Source organism: Octopus sinensis, linkage group LG5 (assembly GCF_006345805.1).
Source record: "Octopus sinensis linkage group LG5, ASM634580v1, whole genome shotgun sequence".
In the NCBI taxonomy this organism is placed as follows: domain Eukaryota; kingdom Metazoa; phylum Mollusca; class Cephalopoda; order Octopoda; family Octopodidae; genus Octopus; species Octopus sinensis.
The window spans coordinates 127726219-127749493 of record NC_043001.1 but is presented as its reverse complement, the minus strand read 5'-3'; the positions used below and the strand labels follow the sequence as shown (position 1 = coordinate 127749493).

The 23275-nt window shown below is 38.4% G+C and overlaps 1 protein-coding gene across 1 annotated transcript in view; it reads right to left on the bottom strand.

Annotated features, from left to right (window-relative positions):
* Nucleotides 1–2294: 2294 nt before the first annotated feature.
* The window catches only part of LOC115211708 (Bardet-Biedl syndrome 2 protein-like), a 62274-nt gene continuing 41293 nt past the window's right edge, over nucleotides 2295–23275 (bottom strand). Inside the window, exons 16-22 of the mRNA XM_029780360.2 lie at nucleotides 22337–22444; nucleotides 19311–19440; nucleotides 15386–15514; nucleotides 11585–11722; nucleotides 9950–10062; nucleotides 6023–6171; nucleotides 2295–4042 (exon numbers count right to left, since the gene is read on the bottom strand). Coding sequence (XP_029636220.1) covers nucleotides 3939–4042; nucleotides 6023–6171; nucleotides 9950–10062; nucleotides 11585–11722; nucleotides 15386–15514; nucleotides 19311–19440; nucleotides 22337–22444 — 871 coding nt within the window. The 3' untranslated portion in view covers nucleotides 2295–3938. The remainder of the gene's footprint in view (nucleotides 4043–6022; nucleotides 6172–9949; nucleotides 10063–11584; nucleotides 11723–15385; nucleotides 15515–19310; nucleotides 19441–22336; nucleotides 22445–23275) is intronic.

Genomic DNA, 23275 nt, shown 5'->3' with positions numbered 1-23275 from the left:
GACATGTGCTGGTCATTGAAAGTGGATGGTACCTATGGAAGACATGGGATGAAGTGGTGAGGACCAATTTCAGGATGTTGGGGCTCATGGAGGAAATGAAAATGGACTGAGATGTCTGGTGGTATATGGTTCTAGAGAACCTCATGCAAAATGGCACCTGCATCTCAAGTGCAGGTGCCACTTAAAAAGTATTCGGTCCACACTGTAAAGTAGTTGGCATTTAGAAGGGCATCCAGCTGTAAAAACCATACCAAAACTGACCAAGTCTGTGCTGGAGTCATGTGAAAAGCACTCAGCCCACTTTGTAGAGTGGTTGGTGCTAGGAAGGGCATCTACCCATAAAAAGCCATGCCAAAACTGACACAGAAATATGGTGCAGGCTTCTGCCTGGCCAGCTCCTGTCAAACCATCCAGCTCATACCAGTATGGAAGGAGGACATTAAATGATGATGATGATGATATCTATAAGTGTGTGTGTGTATGTGTGTGTATACATACAAATGTACACTCATACACACACGTATTATTTTCGTTTGATATGTCGACCCAACAGAGGGACCAGCTATCCAAATTGACAGTACCTTGGTAGATAAAGCAATTAAGGGTATGATGACAGGGAAAGCCCTCTGCCCATCAAGAATCACTGCAGAGATACTTAAAATATCTGGCAGTGTAGGCTATAGTCTAGTCACCTGTTTAGTCAATCAGGTGATACAGGAAGGAGTTATGCCCAATGACTGGTGTAGCAGCACCATAGCCGACTGCTACAAAGGTAAATGTGATGCATTAGATATGAATAATTACAGAGGTATCAAGTTGTTGGATCAGGTGATGACAGTCATGAAGAAGGTCATAGCCCAACAAATTAGGGTGAGAGTTAGTTTAGACAAGATGCAGTTTGGGTTTGTGCCAGGGAGAAGCACCACTGATGCTATATTTCTGGTAAGACAGCTGCAGGAGAAATACCTAGTCAAAGATAAACCTCTGTACTGGCTTTCGTTGATATGGGAAAAGCCTTTGACAGGGTCTTTCTGTCTTTTATCTGGAGGTCCATGTGGAAACTAGGGATAGATGAGTGGTTAGTGAGAGCTGTAAAGCCATGTACAGGGATGCTGTCAGTAAGGTGAGGTTTGGCAATGAGTATAGTGAAGAATTCCAGGTAGGGGCAGGGGTCCACTGAGGATCAGTCCTCAGCCCACTCTTATTCATCATAGTCCTCCATGAGCTCCTCTATGCTAATGACCTTGCTCTAATAGCTGAGTCACTTTTTCTAATAGAAAAAAGGAAATATTTTTACTTCTTCAGCAATACATATGATTCTGTCCTTTTATTATCCTTTCCCACTCATCAGTACTACACTCCACTCAGTTGAGGGTTCTTGTCTTGCAAGTACTTGATGGTCTCATTAGTGATGGTACCATGAAAAAGCACTCAGTAGATTCTGTAAAGTGATTGCTGTTAAGAGGAGCATCCAGCTGTAGAAACTATTCGAAAGCAGGAACTGGAGTTTACCACAGTCTTCCGACTCATTGGCTCATGTTGAATCATCCAATCCATCCTAGCATGAAAAAAAGAGGTGCTAAATGATGATGATGATGACGACATTTCTCTACCCACTCAAAGCTCTAGCGTCTGAGTAATTGCTAAAGTGTTTTCAGCTTTGAAAATATAAAGAATATAAAATACAAAAGTTGAATGACAGAAAAGAAAGAGAGTTAGTGATCTTTATGTTCATACTCATGCAGAGAGCCAACCAAGAGATGTTCATTTATTTAAACAAAAGACAATAAAATTCATAAATGTTTATTAAAAATAAATCTTTCATTCATGTTGATTACATCTGTTTATTTTCTACAAAAAGTTCATCTATAAAGAAACACTCTATGAAAATACAGAATTTTACAGTAAAACAACTACAAAGTACTTCTTGACATAAAAACACAAAGGTAAATGAGAGAGCCTCTATGTGGTTTCTCAGTTTTCTAGAAATAACAGCCAAATCTCCTTAAATACAGGCCCTGCCTTCTTAAGAAAAAAAAAAAGGATACATTGGATAATGTATTCTTAGATATACCATGCTAAATTGATAAAAAAATGTGTAGCCTAGCTGGAACACATTTGTTCTGCTGTATTAGGGCTGATTGGGTGATAAATGATATTACAAAGGCACTGTTTTTTAAAATTATTTTTCTTTGGTTTCCTTGTTATCTCTATCTTTTACAACACTTCTCTCTCTCTCTCTCTTCTCTCTCTCTCTCTTTCTCTCAATTCAATTAATTAGCTTTCATTATTTATTAAGTTTTTTTTAAAAACTTATTATTTTTAAGTTATTGTAAGTGGGGAGACAAAATAAAAAAACATTGTTTGGAAAATGCTTTAATGGTACAAAGATTATTCTGAATCTGTAACTTCTCCAGACAAATCAAAAAGAAAATTTTAAGAGTAGTAATCAAGACACTTTGCATTTACAGGTGAGAAATCTTTCTACCTTCACTAGCTCCATGGTAAGCTATTCAATGGTTTCTACACATAGATGTTCCAGATGGCCCTCACCACCAAAAGCTAAATGCAGAATGGGAGGAATAAGCAACTCTATGGCAATCTCCACAAGCCTACCTGAAATTTCTTGGAGAGGGGAACTAGTCGATTAAATCGACCCCTGAGCTTAACTGGTGCTTATTTTATCGACCCCAGAAGGATGCAAGGCAAAGTCGACTACATTGGAATTTGAACTCAGAACGTAAAGACAAATGAAATGCTTCTTAGCATTTTGTCTGGTGTGCTAATGATTCTGTCAACTTGCCACCTTATTTTTCTATCTATATTAGAAATGATAGTGGTTTCTATTTTGATTTCTATTCAAGGTGAGCAAGTCTGAAGGGAAGTGGTTAGTTAATATCACTGATCCCATTACTTGGTAAAATAACTTTCTATTTTAACAACTCTGAAAGGAGCAATGGAAAGGTGACCTCAGTGCGATTTGAACTCAGAGAGTAAAGAGTGAGAACAAACATGGAAATATTTTCGTTGATCCTCTAATGATTCTGCAAATCCACTGCCCTTATAATGGCTAATTTAGGCACATGGAGAGCAATTTTGCAGACCAGTACTTTATTTTACCAACACCAGAAGAATGAAGGGCTAAGTTGACCACAAGTGAGGTTTGAACTCAGAATTTAAAGAGCTGGATGGTCTAATGATTCTGCCAAGTTGTTGCCCTCAAATACAATAATAATGGTTTCTAAATTAGGTACAATGCCAGCAATTTTGAGGGGATGGGTTAGTTGATACCATCTATATTTGTACTAGACTGGTACTTTATTTTAGTGACTCTGAATGGATGGAAAGCAAAATTGATTGTGGCAAAATTTGAACACAGAATTTAAAGTGTTGGAACTGTTAGGCATTTTTTGCTGACATTCTAATGTTTCTACCAATCCATTGCACGCCATAATAATATTGAGTAGTAGTAGTAATAGTAAGGTCAGACATTTATGGCAAGGAGAATAGTAAATTACACTGACCCTGGAAAGATGAAAGGCAAAGTTAACCATGATAGGATTTGAAATAATAATTCTTTCTGTTATAGGCATGAAGCCTGAAATTATGTGGGAGGGTGTTAGTCAATTACATCAACCCTGGTGCTAAACTGGTGCTTATTTCATCAATCCCAAAAGGATGAAAGGCAAACTAGACCTCAGTGGAATTTCCACTCAAAATGTACAGCCAAAAGAAATACTGCTCAACATTTTGGGTTTGTCTGGTGTGTTAACAATTCCGCCAGCTTGCCACCTTAAGGATTTTAAATAATAATAATAATTACTCTTACCATTATTATAATTTTCTTTTTTAATCTAACAACGAAAGAAAAAAAAAATCTCGGAAATTTTCCTTTGGATGGAATTTCAAAATTTTTCAAAAGCAGTGACCTTCTTCAGTTAGGAAGATGCTCCTGTAGTAATAATCTTCATAAGTGCTCCTATATTGTTATTCTTGATGGCAGTTCTGCAAGCTGTAACTACTTGTGTTTTATATTTTCCAGCTGAAGAGAAAGCATTTTTCATTAATAAACAAATAGGCATTAATAGAAATTACAAAAATTATCAAAGCAGAATTAGTAATAAGGCAAATAATAATAATAATAATAATAATAATAATGTTCTCTCACTCAATATGCCCTGATGCAGTACCAGGCAGTGGCTCTCATGGCTTCTCATCTTAACTGATTGGAAGTGTTATCATGTACATTGTTTTGTCTTGGTATAAAAAATGGGCTACAGCAAATATTCTGCTCAATACCACAGATTTGCTTGTCAGTTGTTTGACCGTAACCAGTTGAGCATGTCCCTTAGAGGCTGACAATATGTGCATCTCTGATCATGAGCAGAAGTAGTGGGGGAGCATCAGAGCCGTGTGTTGAAAGAAATTCTTGGAAGTTTGGATAATTCACCTTTGGAAACATGGGTGGGTCGTTCAACATCCTTAAACAAACCTTATTCAGGGACCTTTTGAGTGGGATGGGTTACTCGACCAGAAGAAAATTCTAACTCAGCCCCACCTGCAAGGTCATGTGCTGTTTGTCTTGATATGAGATCACCATGTCGCGCACATATGGTTGTGATGCATGTACCTGGTGTAACCTTATCAGACGGGTAGTCATGATGGGTATATTGGGCTTCGTATATTTTACCCCAGTGTCACTTTGATGGTATGCACCTCTCTCTCACTCAATAATAATAATAATATTTTCTATTATAGGCACAAGGCCTGAAATTTTGGTGGAGGGGTTAAGTTGGTTTACATCAACACTGGGGGCTAAACTGGTGCTTATTTTATCAACCACAAAAGGATGAAATGTTGCTAAGTATTTTTCTATCATGAGAGTATTTTCTGCTAGCTCATATTTACTACCTTAATGATAATAAGAGCAAAAATAATAATAATTTCTAGTATAGGCGCAAGGCTTGATATTTGTGGGGTTAATTACATTGACCCAGTGCTCAACTAGTGCATATTTCGTTAACCCTGAAAAGATGAAAGGCTGCAACATCATCAGTAGTAGTGGTAGTAGTAGTAGTAGCAGCAGCAGTTGCAGTAGTAGTAGTTGCAGCAGAGGAAGAGAGAAGAGGAGATAGAAGAGGCAGAACAAGAGGAGGAGGACGAGGAAAAGACAAAAGAGGAAAATGAAGCAGAAGAGGAGGTGAAAGAGAAGGAGGAAGAGGAGAAGGTGAAAGAGGAGAAGGTAGAAGAGGAGGTGAAAGAGAAGGAGGAAGAGGAGGCAGAGGAGAAGGTAGAAGAGGAGGTGAAAGAGAAGGAGGAAGAGGAGGCAGAGGAGAAGGTAGAAGAGGAGGTGAAAGAGAAGGCAGAAGAGGAGACAGAGGAGAAGGCAGAGGTGGAGGAGGTGGTGGTGGAGAAGGAGGTAGAAAAGAAGATGGAAAAAGAAACAGGAGGTGGAAGAGGAGGCAGAAGAGAAGGCAGAGGTGGAGGAGGAGAAGGCAGAAGAGGGAGAGGTTGAAGAGGAGGTGAAAGAGGAGAAAGCAGGAGGAAGTGGAAGGGAGGTGCAAGAGGAGGCAGAAGCAAAGGAAGTGGAAGAGAAGGTAGAAGTGGAGGTGGAAGGGGAGGAGGGAGAGGAGGGAGCGGTAAAGGGGAGGTGGAAGTGGGAGAAGAGGAAGAGAAGGCAGAAGAGGAGGAAGAGAAGGCAGAAAAGGAGAATGTAAAAGAGGAGGAAGAGAAGAAAGAAAGGGAGGAAGAAGAAGAAGAGGAGCATCATCATCATCAACAACTGTAGTTGCAGCTGTGGTTGTAAAGCTTGAACTTATGACAATGTGGTTAATGTCCCCAGTATTATAACCTTACAACAATTTAACCTCACAGTCTATATAATGATGCTAAAACATTTTTAAGGATTTTTAAGGATTTTATATGCTTTAAAAAAATCTACAAATAAAAGAAAACAATGATAAAATAAATAAACCTAAACAACAACAACAACCATAGCAACAATGACAGAGGACATTTTTACCTCTCAGTTTGGAAGCCTTTTGGATGATCATGTTCACTTGCTTCAGGCTTGCTACAAGTTCTGTGTGGTTGTCACAACGGATCTTGTAGTCACGCAGCAATTCTTGATTGAGGTTGAACAGTTCTGTGTAGCCTTGTTTCATTGATTTGCTGAGGAAATAAAAACAATGAGTATTTCCATTTCATTGATTTTTTTAATGTCCATTTTTTCCCATGCTCACATGGGTGGGTTAGAGAGAATTTGTCAAAGTGGATTTTCTATGGCCAGATATCCTTTTAGTCACCATCCTCGCCTGTTTCCAAGTAAAGTAATATTTCCCCATGATCAGAGACATGTTCTCACTGAAGAATGGAAATGAAGGATGCTACTTGCATCATGATGGCAATTATTTACAACTATCACGCAATGTCAAGAGAAGGCGACAGTAACATACACACACACACAATGGGCTTTTCTTATTTCTTTATTGCCCACAGAGGGCTAAACATAGAGGGGACAAACAAGAACAGACAAAGGGATTAAGTCAATTACATTGACACCAGTGCGTAACTGGCACTTAATTTATTGACCCTGAAAGGATGAAAGGTAAAGTCGACCTTGGTGAAATTTGAACCCAGAATGTAACAGCAGACGAAATACTGCTAAGCATTTTGCCTGGTGTGCTAATGTTTCTGCCAGTTCGCCGATGGGCCTCTTTCAGTTTCTGCCTACTAAATCCACTCACAAAAGACTTTGGTCGGCTTAGGGTTATAGTAGAAGATGCATGCCCTAAGGTGCCATGCAATGGGACTGAACCCAAAACCATGTAGTTGGGCAGTAAACTTCTAACCACACATTCACATCTGCTTATATCATTCATAAATACATATGCTCAAATGGATCCCTGTTACTAGAAGTGTATTGAGTCTGTAGTAAAGATACCACTTAATTGTTAATGGTGAGTCCACCTAGTCCTAAGTAAGTACTACTAACTAGCTGAACATTTTCTGAGTGGCAAAGATCTAAAGGGTCAACCAAAGTTGGCCTTCATTTTTGTTATTCAGAAAAGGTTTTAGCTAGTAAGTTAGTAGTACCAACTAACTCAGATCAATTTCATAAGAAGTAGTATAAAATTTTCAAAAGGTATCAATTCATGTTAGAAGGAAGGCCAAAATTAAAGCTTTGCTACTAAGTGTATATACACACACACACACAACTGAAGTAGAAGATTGTTAAAAAACAGAGAGAAAGGTGCTCAATGTATCAAGTAGAGGGTATATTTATTTCAGGACTAATACTTATTTCTTTATTACCCACAAGGAGCCAAACATAGAGGGGACAAACAAGGACAGACATAGGTATTAAGTCAATTACATTGACCCCCAGTGCGTAACTGGTACTTAATTTATCGACCCCGAAAGGATGAAAAGCAAAGTCGACCTCGGCGGAATTTGAACTCAGAACGTAACGACCGACGAAATACCACTAAGTATTTCTCCCGGCGTGCTAACGGTTCTGCCAGCTCGCCACCGATGACTAATACTGTTGTTTTCAGGACTAATACTGTTGTTTTCTCAAAGAATCCATCACAGGATCTGTAAAAACCACAGCAAGAACAAAGATGATGTTACTTGGTTGATAAGAATAAGACACTTGTCTTGTGCTTAATTAATAAGAAACCTATTTATATATCAATGCATTCTTCAAATGATCCTAATAAATTTACTGAAAAACATTCGGCATGGCAGGAAGGTGTGTGTGCGTGTAAGTCTTACAAATAACGGGACGTAACTCATTCTGTAGTATACCAAGGCAGTTCAGTACTTACTCCCCCTCATGAAATATTAATTTTGATAAATCCAATAATATTAATATATTGAGGATGAAAGTAAAACTTGTTGATATGTGAACGAAATTTACCACGAAATATTCAGTTATTGAAATATTTAGTGGAACACAGTATAAATTCATTTCTGCTATGGCTATATTTGCGTCATAGTGGAGGCGCAATGGCCCAGTGGTTAGGGCAGCGGACTCGCGGTCATAGGATCATGGTTTCGATTCCCAGACCGGGCGTTGTGAGTGTTTATTGAGCGAAAACACCTAAAAGCTCCACGAGGCTCCAGCAGGGGATGGTGGTGATCCCTGCTGTACTCTTTCACCACAACTTTCTCTCACTCTTACTTCCTGTTTCTGTTGTACCTGTATTTCAAAGGGCCGGCCTTGTCACTCTCTGTGTCACGCTGAATCTCCCCGAGAACTACGTTAAGGGTGCACGTGTCTGTGGAGTGCTCAGCCACTTACACGTTAATTTCACGAGCAGGCTGTTCCGTTGATTCGGATCAACCGGAACCCTCATCGTCATAACCGACGGAGTGCTTCCTTATATTTGTGTAATTTTTGATAGTCGTAATCATGCAGTAGACCTGTGATCGTTCTAATTACGACCATATCATCTACAGACTTCATTGTGTCTTTTTTAAAACAGTACGATGTAATTAGAGGGTGATTTGGTTGTTATTTCTAGCAGACTGAGCTATCATAAAGAGGCTGGAAAGAAAGGGAGGTGTACTTGCTGGCGGCATGATGTTTGTGTAAATGAATGATGGAACACAAATGAGTTGAGAGAACAACTAGGTGTAAGATGTATCAGATGTAGCATGTAAAAAAGGGAAGTCATGTGATGAGGGTGGGCCAAAAAAAAAAAGATATGCACATGAAGATAAGAGGTGAGTAAAGAAGTGGCAAGTGATTCAAGAGAAAGACACTTGTAGAAGATTTGGCAAAAAGTGGTAAGGGTTGTTCTCAACAATCCAAGCCTCACTAAGCAGATGGCAAGGGATCTTACGTGGAAAAGGAAAATGGACATAAAATGATGATGGTTCAGATGAAATTTTTCATGCTAATATGTGAAGGAAATGGTTTTTGTTATAGAATTTGTTTTTACATGTGGATTCCCACCGTCCGTTCGTGGCCGTTTGCCAGCTCTGTCTGGCCCCGTGTCGGTGGCACATAAAAGCACCATCCGTTCGTGTCCGTTGCCAGCATCGCCTGGCCCCGTGCCGGTGACACGTAAAAGCACCATCCATTCGTGGCCGTTTGCCAGCTCTGTCTGGCACCTGTGCAGGTGGCACGTAAAAAAACACCCACTACACTCGCGGAGTGGTTGGCGTTAGGAAGGGCATCCAGCCATAGAAACACTGCCAGATTTGACTGGGCCTGACGAAGCCTTCCAGCTTCACAGACCCCAGTTGACCCGTCCAACCCATGCTAGCATGGAAAGCGGACGCTAAATGATGATGATGATAATCAGTAAGAATTTGCTTTATTTTTTTTAGTTCAACTAGATATTACTCTTTACTCTTTTACTTGTTTCAGTCAGTTGACTGTGGCCATGCTGGAGCACCACCTTTAGTCGAGCAAATCGACCCCGGCACTTATTCTTTGTAAGCCCAGTACTTAGTCTATCGGTCTCTTTTGCCGAACCGCTAAGTGATGGGGACGTAAACACACCAGCATCAGTTGTCAAGCAATGCTAGGGGGACAAACACAGACACACAAACATATATACACACATACATATATATATACATATATACGACAGGCTTCTTTCGGTTTCCGTCTACCAAATCCACTCACAAGGCTTTGGTCGGCCCGAGGCTATAGCAGAAGACACTTGCCCAAGATGCCACGCAGTGGGACTGAACCCGGAACCATGTGGTTGTTAAACAAGCTACTTACCACACAGCTGCTCCTGCATTGGATTAAATAGACTATTTCACTTGTTGAGGGGGTATAATAAAATTGCTACACCAAGATTTTAGCTGATGACTTGTATGGTCCAACAATTAACCTCAGTCATGACTTTTACAATTATTTTGGCTGGTGGGGGAGAGAGAGAGAGAGAGAGAGAGAGAGAGAGAGAGAGAGAGAGAGGTTCATACTAACTAGTCTCCTATAAGTCTTGAGTCTTCAGCATGAACCACCATTGATCTGATTAGGTTGGAATGATCAGCGATATCAGTACTTAAAGTCTGCCTCAAGTTATTCAAAGAGTCAACCTATAAAATGAGAAAAATTTTTTATTAATCAATCACAATTAATGATAATGATTATCGACAAATATCTCACTCTAATAAAATTTACTTAAATCTTTTTTCCATAGCATGTTGCATTACTGAGAGATCTTTTTACCAGGAAGATAATTTACCACTGGAAGAATTGAACTTAGCACTATGAGCTGCAAGCCAACAAATCAATTATCAATTTTACAATGCTACTTCTGCTTACACCAGTGAATTATATCACTGGTGGTACATGACTGCTTATGATGATACTGTTGATGATGATGATGATATGATAAGGGTGACAACTTCAAACTGACGAATTATGCACATCAGCATAGTAGCTTTAGTTGTTTCATGCACGTATGTAAAGCCTTTTAATTTGCAGTGATAGATAAAATATGCAGGAAAAAAAGGACAAGAGTCTAAGACACCAGCCTTTCAGTTTGTGTATCTTGTGTCTAGGTTGCTCCAGTAATGAAAGTTTAAGAAAAAAAGAGGCAGTGGGTGAAAGTGGGGAAAAGTTGTTTAAGGTTTCAGTTGCTACTTTAAATATTTTTATTTATTGTTCCAACAGTGAAACAAATCAATTCATTAACCAACATTTATCTCTATACATTTATGCCTTTAACAAAACCTTCATGTGGGCCTTTAATTTATCCTTAGGCAGAATCAGTATGACATGTTATGTGATGAAGTCAGGCCTTTAAATTACACATGCACTCCATTCACAGATTCCTCCAATTTCACTCACAAAGCATGAAGTAATAGCAAAACATACTTGCCTAGGATGATGCTACACAGCAGGATTGAACTCAGAGCAATTCAATATTTAATCCTTTTGAGACCATATTTCTAATACATATGTGTTTCAATTAATTTTGAAAATAATCAAGAACTTGGAGGGATTCAGTAAAACAAATAACTTTGTTACTATTAGGCTGGAGTTTGGAACATAACTTAAAAGAAATTTTCATAAATAAAAATTGTGTCAAAATGTTTTAATTTAAACATGAATACTTTAAAACAAGTAGTTTTGTCATACAGAATGAGAAGTGAGCTAAATGAAGCCTGGTAGCAAAAGGGTTAAAAACCTCTGCCATTTTAAAGAACCAAACTGCTACCTGATGCTCTACATACAGAAAAAAAATTCCTCCCCCATCAATGATTGTCATCATCATCATTTAGTGTCCATGCTTCATGCTTGCATAGGTTGGACAGTTCAACAGGATCTGACTAGCCTGAGGGCTGTGTTGGTCTATCTCCAGTGTCTGCGTTAGCAAGGTTTCTACAGTTGGATGCCTTTCCTAATCCAAACCACTGAACAAAATGTACTGGGTGCTTCTTTTCATGGCACCAACACTGGTGGGGTTACCAAGTAACTTGCAACACAAGACCTTTCACAGAGTGGGGGTGCAGTATTGAGGGAGGTGGCTTTGTGCTAAGTGTAGGAAGATTAAAGTAGGAAAGAAGTACAGGAACTTCTCCTTGTTGTATAGGAGAAATGTGATAAACTTACCTTTTCTATAAGAGAATTAAGTATTTTCAATTCATTGGGGAAATGAGCTGTAACGTTGAGTTCGTCAATCTTGAGGTAAGATGTCAAAGATTGGACAATGTCTCCAGCAATATCCATATTATCAGTCTTGATAACAATCTGTAGAATCAAATTTAACATAATGATAGTTTTAACACACACATGCATACTTTGTTGAAGTCTTAAAAATTTAGAAACTTTCAGGATATGAAATAATTCTTTTCCAGAATGATGAATCTCGAAGCAGAAGAGCTATAAATAATAGCATGTAAATACTGGGTTAAAAATCTCTTTGGATAGAAAAAGACAAAGGTAGCTATGGAACTTGAACCCACAACTCTTCTAAACATGACAGGCATCCTACTATTGGACCAAAGCAATCTTGGGAATAAAAATCTACACACATACATATATATGCATGTGTGTGTGTATGTATATATATATATATATATATATATATATATATATATATATATATATTGCAAATAAGAAAATGGAGAAACACATTAGTTGGTTCATCAGCTTTAGGATATTAGAATGTTGTCTTATTTAATTAACAAAACTACAACCATAATAACATACATATATACATTATAAAATTCAATACAATTAAGATAAAAATACAAATAGTTATTAAAAAAAAACATTAATATAAATTGTTAGAATCATTAAAATCACTTACAGCTGCTTCAGCCTATGGAAAAAAAGCAATTTTCAGTGCCTATACTTGTCAATTATATTGAGGTTGTAGGCAGTTAAAAATGGGGTACTTATATATATCCATAGGCCTCGTCAGAGATTATAAAGTACTTTCAAAGTATAAATATATACATGAAACAGGATACATGTACAGGTTGTAGTTTTATTAATTAAATAAGACAACATTCTAATATCCTAAGGCTGATGAACCAACTAATGTGTTTCTCCATTTTCTTATTTGCAATATAAATTAATGGTAAAATATTTCTTTACCTTCACCCATTTAATACAATGAGTTCATTGCATTACAATTAAAAACACTTGTGTATTAATAATTTGGGTAGTATACCAGCAGTATATTGGATAAGTATTATCCCTTAGAAGGTTGGATCTACAACCCCTAACTTATTTGGTGCTATATATAAATCAAAGGTAGAACAGAAAGAACACAACAAACGGAAACCAACAAAACACAACATGTGGAAAAATAGATGATAGCACGACAAACAGGACAAAAACAAGATACATGGATCATTCGCAGCCAGTGTATATATATATATATATTAGAAATAAGATTCATTTGAATTAGGTACTTATGTTGAGGTATCAAGTCAGTCTAGTATTATCTGCACAGCTTGAAGTAAGGCGAATAAAAATCAAACAAGTAACAAAGATGTCAAGGTATTAATGCAATATGGCTGTTTCAGGTGGCTCCATTTAATTGAACAATTCAAGCATTACATCAATTTGAAATACAGCACCATCTTCAGTTGCAAAAATACAGATTTTCAACAGACAGGATATACTATTATAATTTTTAGCAAATATTTCATCAGAGAATATCTTATCTGTTGAGAATCTGTATCTTATCTTATTTGATATATATATTTATATACAACAAATGTGAAAACTAATTTCTGTGTGTCAGTGTGTCACACATTGACCCCTCTCTCTCATTATTCATTCACACTCCTACTATTGCTCATATTAGGGTGAGAGTAACAGTAGGCATAGAAGCAGTAGCAGATTTATGGTTGTGATGGTAATGGGGTGATAGTAATTGGATAAGCTGTAGTTGTGATAGAAGTGGAGGGGAAGGCAGCGAAGTCAAAGGTATTGATGATGGTGGCGTCAGACGTCTGAATGGTGTGTGTATGGTAGTTGTGGTGGAGATGGTGGTGGTGATGGTGATGGCTGAAAACAATCAACAGAAAGACATAGAGAAAGAAAGAGGCTAAACAGAAAAAAAATTGTATAGACCCCTGAATGGGAAGACAAAAAAACCAAGTCGACAAATTATATTGTTTAGATGGAAATTCTTCATCACTTAAAAAATATTGGCCAAGTTCAATAAAATTCAACATGTACTCAATGCATGAAGTGTCACTGTTAGGCCCAAGGCCCAATGAAGAGCCTTCCACTGGGCTTCCTGAGGGGTGGCTTCTAAGCTAGTGTATATATATATGTGTATATATATACACACACACATACATATATACATATATCCACACACACATATACAATCATCACTAAGTGTGACTAAGGGTGCCGAGGCACCTACATTGCTAGAAATAAAGAGCTAAATCACTCTTAATGTTGTAGGAAGTGAGCTAATGTATACATATGCTGACAGGGGAGGTAACCTTCGTCACACTTAGTGGCGATTGTACTTTTCCTTTATGGTATCACATTGCGCCTGGTTGTTTACATTAATTTCTAGTATACACATTAGCATTTTGCTAAATTACCCATACATTTTATAGCAGATATATATGCTGGCAGACAGAATTAGCCAATCATGAGCTGCTTGAGCAGTCACCACTGACGATGCCTACAATCATAGGTGAAACTAGGCCTCGAAATGGTCACAGGGCAGTTAGCTCCCCTGTCAGCGTATGTATATATAGTTGCACTCTTCCTACAACATTAAGAGTATTCTAACTCTTATCTGTACCCATGTAGATGCTTTGGCACCCTTAGTCACACTTAGTGATGATTGCATTTTTTCTTTATGGTGTGACATAGCACCTGGCTGTTTATATTAACTTTATATACATAGAAGAAATGCTATAAAGCTCAGTACTTCATGGACATGAAACCCAGAGTAACCTCATAGACTCTCTCTCTCTCTCTCTCTATATATATATATATATATATATATATATATATATACATACATATATATATATATATATATATATATATATATATATCAGCCGAAATTGTGAGGATGATCCAGTTCTTGACTGAAGATTGAAGACTTCGAATATCTTGTCCGTGTTTTTTGTATTGTTTTCTAATGTTTTGCGTTCTTGTCCTGTTTTTCACTGTTTGATTTGCCTAATAGTGGTTTTATCTCTAATTTGATATATATATTTATACTGTAAAATTAGATTTAAGCCTAAATCTAATTTTTCCCTGTAAGTTTGGATTTACTCCCTAATATTATTATAATATATATATATATATGTGGAGGTGCAATGGCCTAGTGGTTAGGGCAGCGGACTCGTGGTCGTAGGATCGCGGTTTCGATTCCCAGACCGGGAATTGCTCTTTTGCTAGCAATCTAAGTAAGAATTTCAACAACAAAATTGTCCAGCAACAAAACTAAGAATAAGGCTATTAATGATTTGACATCTCTAAAGATAATGGTAACTGCCTGGAAAATTATTATAATCATTAACAGACAATAAAACAATCCCAATAAGATGTGAAATACATGTGCAGAAATGGAACCGTTCAAACCTTACAAGCAATTTTTTAAGAAAGAAAGAAAGAAGAAAATAAAAGAAAAAAAAAAGACCTGAAACAATAGTGATGATGATGATGATGATGATGATGGTGATGGTGGTGGTGGTGGAGATGGTAGTTGCAATGGCACTGCTAGTGATGGTGATATTAAGAAACTAAGTAAGAAATGACACATCAGACATATGTAACCACAAGAAAGGCTTTATGAAAGCACATACATAAATATATGCATACACATGCATACACACACACACATATTACCTATATATGGCCAGCCAACCTTTTATTGTGATTAAGATTAAAAACTCTCTGTTGACAGTATGAAAGGTATACCTGTTTGGATTGATCCATAATGATTATCAGAGGCTTGTTATCTCGTAATGATATGAAGGCAACATTTATGGTATTATCAGGATCCAGTGACTGTTCTAGCAGAAAATTTTGGTTCATCCAAATACACACCTGAAAAGATGGATAAACTACATTACAACAGGTATAAATACATAATATAGATTTGCCATATTTTTCTTCTTAAAAGCCAGTTAATGTTGAATGAAACAACTCCCAGAATATCATTTATATTACCACATTTTCTGACACACAAGTCGACATGATATGTAGTGAACATGTAGTGTAAACATTCAAACATTGTCACTATCTTTACAAATCCTACTGTATTTCACATGGAAGTTTTGGTCCTCCAGAAAGTTATAGCAAAAGTGTAGACATCAACCTACCTGCTTTTGGCCTGAAAAATTCAACTTGTATGCCAGAAAATATGGTATACTAATTTCAGATAGAGGAAAGGCAAAATTATATTGAAAGAGTACTGAACTTATAACTTAAAAAAAAATGCAGCAAAGAAGTTTAAGTTGGAATTAAGTAGCAAATCAAATGGTTTTTTTTTTCTATCTTTTTAGCCAGCAGGAAAGCAATGGCCATGATTATTCACAAGGAGGGAAGTTAGTCTCAAACTGGTGAACTAATCTGAATGCTTGCAACAGTAGGGACTATAACTAATGGTACCAGGTGTGATGTAAGCCATGGCTGGATTTGAACTCAGAATACCAAGGCATCCATACATGAGTTCTTAAATTTTTTCAATCCATCATCTTCATATTTTTTTTTGTGTTCTCTTTCTCTTTTCTCTTTTACTTGTTTCAGTCATTTGACTGCGGCCATGCTGGAGCACTCGACCCCAGTACTTATTCTTTGTAAGCATAGTACTTATTCTATCGGTCTCTCTTGCCGAACCGCTAAGTAACGGGGACATAAACACACCAGCATCGGTTGTCAAGCCATACTAGGGGGACAAACACAGACACACAAACACACACATATATATATATATATATACATAATATATATATGCATATATACGACAGGCTTCTTTTCAGTTTCCATCTACCAAATCCACTCACAAGGCTTTGGTCGGCCCGAGACTATAGTAGAAGGCACTTGCCCAAGGTGTTATTGACTTCAAAAGTATAAAAGGCAAAGGTGACCTTAGTTGGATTTGAACTCAGTGTATCTAGTATCAAAATAAATTCTGACATTCAAACAACTTTACCATCAAGTTTCTTGGATATGATGTACCAATGTAAGATATCAAACATGTCAATTTGGGTGAAACTAAATCTATATTCTCTTTTACTCTCTTTTACTTGTTTCAGTCATTTGACTGCGGCCATGCTGGAGCACCGCCTTTAGTCGAGCGAATCAACCCCAGGACTTATTCTTTGTAAGCCCAGTACTTATTCTATCGGTCTCTTTTTTGCCGAACCGCTAAGTGACGGGGACGTAAACACACCAGCATCGGTTGTCAAGCAATGCTAGGGGGACAAACACACTCACACAAACACACACATACATATATATATATATACATATATATGACAGGCTTCTTTCAGTTTCCATCTACCAAATCCACTCACAAGGCATTGGTCGGCCTGGGGCTATAGCAGAAGACACTTGCCCAAGATGCCACGCAGTGGGACTGAACCCAGAACCATGTGGTTGGTTAGCAAGCTACTTACCACACAGCCACTCCTGCGCCATTGTATAACATATTTTTTTTATATTGTGGGACATGCTGGTTTCCCTGTTGCTAATCATATATTTGTTGTCATTATTGTTTAGCCCCAGATTGTCCCTGACTAATCAGACCTAGGGTCAAAGGCATTTCAGCTATGACTAACCCATGCATTTGTATATCTGAAACTATACTTGCCAATGAGTGCTTTTTGCTCTTTTAAAAACATGGTAGGTTGTAATTGGAAAGAATTTGGCTGCTATATTTTCTAGCAGGCCAAGTGTGTTTTGCAATGGGTTGTCCTTATTGTGAGATGGCTTATCATTATAGTGAAACATAGTATATTCATTGTAGAACATATTATCTTTATTACTTAAACATTCCATCTTCACAACAGGATGCACAATCCTTTGATTTAGCACTTAGAATATGTGGCCTTCATTTTAAAGATGTCCTTATATGAGGACTATTTGGACAGGACTGGACAGGACTGTGGCAGATCAATCATGCTAGGGTAAGCTTGCTGTCACATGCATATCACAATGCAGGAGGACCATCTATTTTATTAAGGTTTTATGAGCATGAAAACAGATAGTGTGACAAAGATGATGCTGGTTTGTTATGTAAGTGATCAATAGATATATGAGCTGTGTGAGTGTGTGTACATGTATCAGAGATATGCATACATCTGTATGTGTTTTTGCAGTCGTTATCATGTAGTCTACACATTTTCTTTTAATGTTCATCATCATCATCACCGTCATTTAGCGTCCGCTTTCCATGCTAGCATGGGTTGGACGGTTCAACTGGGGTCTGTGAAGTCAGAAGGCTTCATCAGGCCCAGTCTGATCTGGCAGTGTTTCTACGGCTGGATGCCCTTCCTAACGCCAACCACTCCGTGAGTGTAGTGGGCGCTTTTTATGTGCCACCCTCACAGGTGCCAGACAGAGCTGGCAAACGGCCACGGACGGATGGTGCTTTTTACATGCCACCGGCAGCGTTTAATAATAGATAGTTTGGAGTGTACAATAACAAAGGAGCAGCATATTCCCTTTAATCAAAAAAGCCAATATTCACAGACTCACACTGATGGGATCTGTGTGGTTGATGTTGTGATGTTCAGTTTTACTATCTGGAGTTTGATGCCTGCAAGAAAATACAGATGAAGAAGGAATTCCAGAAGCTAGCAGTTCTAGAAAAGAAGTATTAAACAAAGCAAAGTTTACTTTAGTTCAGAATCTGGGAAGGATCAAGAGACAAGGTTCCCATTTCTGTACTGAAGGACATTCTCAATCTCTGTTTATGAAAGTAAATATTTTGTGTACCACACAGAGAGAATTGTCACTCAAACAACTGGCATTAAATTCCTAACAGATATGCTCCAGCCTCTGGCCCACAGGCAAACTGTCTCCTCTCTCTGTTTTTTTTTGTAGTGTTATGTTTCTACTAAAATGGCTTCTGGAAAGTTTTACAGAGGTTATTTATTTTATCAACCCTAGAAGGATGAAAAGTGAAGTTGACCTCAGCATAATTTGAACTCAGAACTTAAATGCTTATGAATGAATACTAGGTTTATTTTGTCCCAAACTCTAACAATTCTCCAATCTAGTAGTGGCAAGTGAACTAGTCCATTTAGCATCCAACTACCTCTTCTTCCTCTAACACAACACAATTAAAATGAGGTCTCTATGGGTGATTTAGTCGACTAGAAATATCAGTCAAATCTCTATCATATCATACCATAACCTTCTTAAAAAGAAAAAAAAGACACACACTGGTTCTAAAAACACAAGATTATGACAGCTGGCACATCTTTCACATATATATTTCTTTACTACCCACAAGGGGCTAAACACAGAGGGGACAAACAAGGACAGACAAAGGGATTTAGTAGATTACATCGACCCCAGTGCATAACTGGTACTTAATTTATTGACCCCAAAAGGATGAAAGGCAAAGTCGACCTTGGCGGAATTTGAACTCAGAATGTAAGGGCAGACGAAATACGGCTTCGCATTTCGCCCGGCGTGCTAACGTTTCTGCCAGTTCGCCGCCACATCTTTCACATATAGGAGTGCTTTCTGCTGACCAGTGGTTAAACAACAACAAAACAACATTACTGCCAATGTCAGTGGAGGTGGGAGTTCCAACACAACAACAACAACAACAACAACAACAACAAAGGAATAAGGATTAGAGAGCATGGAGAACAATTTTCATACTTACCCTTTGAGCTCTTTCACTGACTGTAAACTTCACATAGCCTTCGGGTTCTTCCACAGAAGACATTTCACTTTTGACATACATAACAAATCTGGGGATTGTGTGAGTTATCTCGAAGACATGAAACTGCATGCTGTAAAAATCAATAAAATGATAAAATCTTCAATAGTAAAAATATCACATTCACGACATAGTAATAAAATATCTTAACCCTTTAGTATTCAGATTTCTCTGTCAAATGTAATACTTATTTATTCATAGTGCTTTGAAGTAATGCATGTATTATCCTGTAGCTTTGAGATTTTGATGATGTGTGAATCGTGGCTGATGCCACCGCCGCCTCGACTGGCTTCCGTGTCGGTGGCACGTAAAAAGCACCATCCGAATCGTGGCCGAAGCCAGTGCCGCCTCGACTGGCTTCCGTGCATGTGGCACGTAAAATGCACCAATCCGACCGTGGCCGATGCCAGCCTCGCCTGGCACCAGTGCAGGTGGCACGTAAAAAGCACCCACTACACTCACGGAGTGGTTGGCGTTAGGAAGGGCATCCAGCTGTAGAAACATTGCCAGATAAGACCGGAGCCTGGTGCAAGCCTTCTGGCTCCCCAGATCCCCGGTCGAACCATCCAACCCATGCTAGCATGGAGAACGGACGTTAAACGATGATGATGTGATTGTTTATTTTTAGACTTACATTGGAGCGTAGGTGTGGAAAGTTAGATCTGGCCAGTTAGAATATAATACAATAGTTTGAACATAGGTACAATATTTGGAATAGATATGGCCAATTTAAATGTTAAAGGATTGATATATAGAATTGATTGTCTAACCAGTAGGCAACAGTTCTGCACCTAAATAGCAGAAATTTTGCATAAAGGCACATCCTTTTAAGGACAAGCTCATAAGCTATGTAACTTTAGGTCCTATCTTTCTCTCTCTCTAAGTGCTGATCACTTAAAGTGGAGGGAATATGTGGAAGCGGGAGACCCAGGAAGACATGGGACAAAGTATTGAAGGCTGATCTCAAAATGCTGAACCTTACAAAGGAGATGACAGAGGACTGAGATATGTGGTGCATTGCTGTACTCAAGAAGACTTGCCCACCACAACAGAACTGAGCTCCTAAAAATAAAGTGCTATGTAAAAAGCATTGGTGTGGGTACTGGCACTATATAAAAAATGCATTGGTGCTGGTACCATGTAAGAAGCACTGGTGAAGGTGCCGTGTAGAAAGAACCCAGTACACTTTATGGAGTGGCTGGCATTAGGAAGGGCATCTAGCTGTGGAAACCAAGCCAAAACAAACTATGGAATCCAGTGTGGCCTCTGGCCTTGCCAGTTCCCGTCAAGCAGTCCAACCCATGCCAGCATGGAAAATGGATGTTAAATGTTGATGATGATGATGGGGTCATTTTTATGAAGTTCTACTTGAATCCCCTTCTAAACTGTTTGGATTCATTAATTCTGGATAAATCAATATTCCAAACCAACTGAAGACAGCATCTTTTTAAAGCAATTTAATCAAAATATAGCAAATTCATATGATTATGTTTCTTTTTATGTATTAATAAAACTGGACAAGGCAGAATACTGCAGCTAGTTTGGAATAAATATTGGGTGAGATGGAAACATGCCACCTCACCATTTATATAAACATAGAAATATTTGACACTTATTATTGGAATTACTAATAATGATTTCTAATTCATGCACAAGGTCAGCAATTTTGTGGGGAGAGGGTTAGGTAATTAAACTGACACCAGTACCTGACTGTTACTTTATTTTGTCAAAGCTGAAGGACAAAAAGTAAAGTTGAGCTTGGAGGGATTGGAACTCAAATTGTACAGAATCAGAACAAATACTACAAGGTAATTTGATTGACATGCTAATGATTTTACTAACCCACTGTCAAATAAAATTCCTGGTAATATTTGTCTATGAATGATTGGAAATGAAAGACATCACTTGCAGAGTGGTGACAGTCATTTACAACCATGAAGACAAGCAGGCGTGCATGATGCGTGCACACATGCACGTGCGCGATGGGCTTGTTTCAGTTTCCATCTATGATTGGTCATTGAGCCTGTTTTGTCAATGACTTTTTTGGTGGCTGCACTTTTTGATACTGGAGGCAAACATATACACATATGCACATACACATGCAGAAATACAGATGATTGATTGATTAATTGATTCATAGATAGATAGATAGAGAGACAGCTAGATAAAGAGACAGATAGATAAAGAGATAGATAGACAGACAGACAGATAGAGAGGGAGAGAAGGAGAAAGAGAGATGGGAAGAGGGCAGTGGGATTAGAGGTGGTGAAATTTTTTTCTTTTCTACACTTTATCAATATTTTACCAGCCTTCATATACATAAAGTGAAGGAGGAAGCTAAATAAAGTTTAGTGGTTGAGTAATTGAGTAGTTGTGATTACAAGTTAGTTGCCACTTGAGAAAAAGAAGGAAAAAAAAATTGGTAAACGCCCACAAAGTTGTCAACCACCTCACCAATAACAACACTGAACACCTTTTTGATCTCCATGTGTCTAACACACGTGGACATGCCTACAAAGTCAGAAAACAACACAGCTCCCATGACTTTCGGAAACATTTTTTCACGCTCAGAGTTGCTGAAGCATGGAATAAACTGTCTGCGTCAGTTGTTGACTGCCATGACACTGCATCCTTTAAGGCCCTCATGCTTCCCGAAATCCGTCGAAACTACACCTGATTATATATGCACTTTAGATGAGTTGTAGTGCACCTGAGCACTGTACACAATGTTTATTATTATTATTATTATTAAACGAAAAAATGCATTTTTTCGCAATGCCAAATGGTCTTAGGTACAAAATGGGGACAAAATAAAGTTCAGCATTGAATCAGCAACACCAAATAGGCAAGGCCAAAATAACTGTGCCTTAAAGTCAGGCTCAGTGTGCCTGGGTCACATATACTCTCTGATTCACAGAGAGCATATGTGATTAGATAAGGGTTATGCTGCAAACAGAAAATACACTTACCAATTTCTGTAACCAACAAAAACTTTCATGTGGAGATCAACTGGTGTATCTTTTGGTTGAACTATGATCATACATACTTCAGAACACGGGTTATCATTAGCTGGGTGGCTGCAAATAAATATTTTAAAACTTCTTTTGTTATCACATTTCGGATGAAACACATGCTCTTTATTTCAATTACTTTTAGAAATAACTCACTAGCATTCCGTTGGTTATGATGATGAGGCGCAATGGCCCAGTGGTTAGGGCAGCGAACTCGCGGTCGTAGGATCGCAGTTTCGATTCCCAGACTGGGCGTTGTGAGTGTTTATTGAGCGAAAACAGCTAAAGCTCCACGAAGCTCCGGCAGGGGATGGTGGTGATCCCTGCTGTACTCTTTCACCACAACTTTCTCTCACTCTTACTTCCTGTTTCTGTTGTACCTGTATTTCAAAGGGCCGGCCTTGTCACTCTCTGTGTCACGCTGAATATCCCCGAGAACTACGTTAAGGGTACATGTGTCTGTGGAGTGCTCAGCCACTTACACGTTAATTTCACGAGCAGGCTGTTCCGTTGATCGGATCAACCAGAACCCTCGTCGTCGTAATCGACGGAGTGCTTCCATCCATGATGATGAGGGTTTCAGCTCAGCCAGTCAACGGAACAGCCTGCTCAGGTAATTAGTGTGCCAATGGCTGAGAACTCCACAGACATGCGTACCCTTTATTTCTTATTTCTTTACTGCCCACAAGGGGCTACACACAGAGGGGACAAACAAGGACAGTCAAATGAATTAAGTCGATTATATCGACCCCAGTGCATAAATGGTACTTATTTAATCGACCCTGAAAGGATGAAAGGCAAAGTCGACCTTGGTGGAATTTGAACTCAGAACGTAGCGACAGATGAAATACTGCTAAGCATTTCGCCCGGCATGCTAACGTTTCTGCCAGCTCGCCT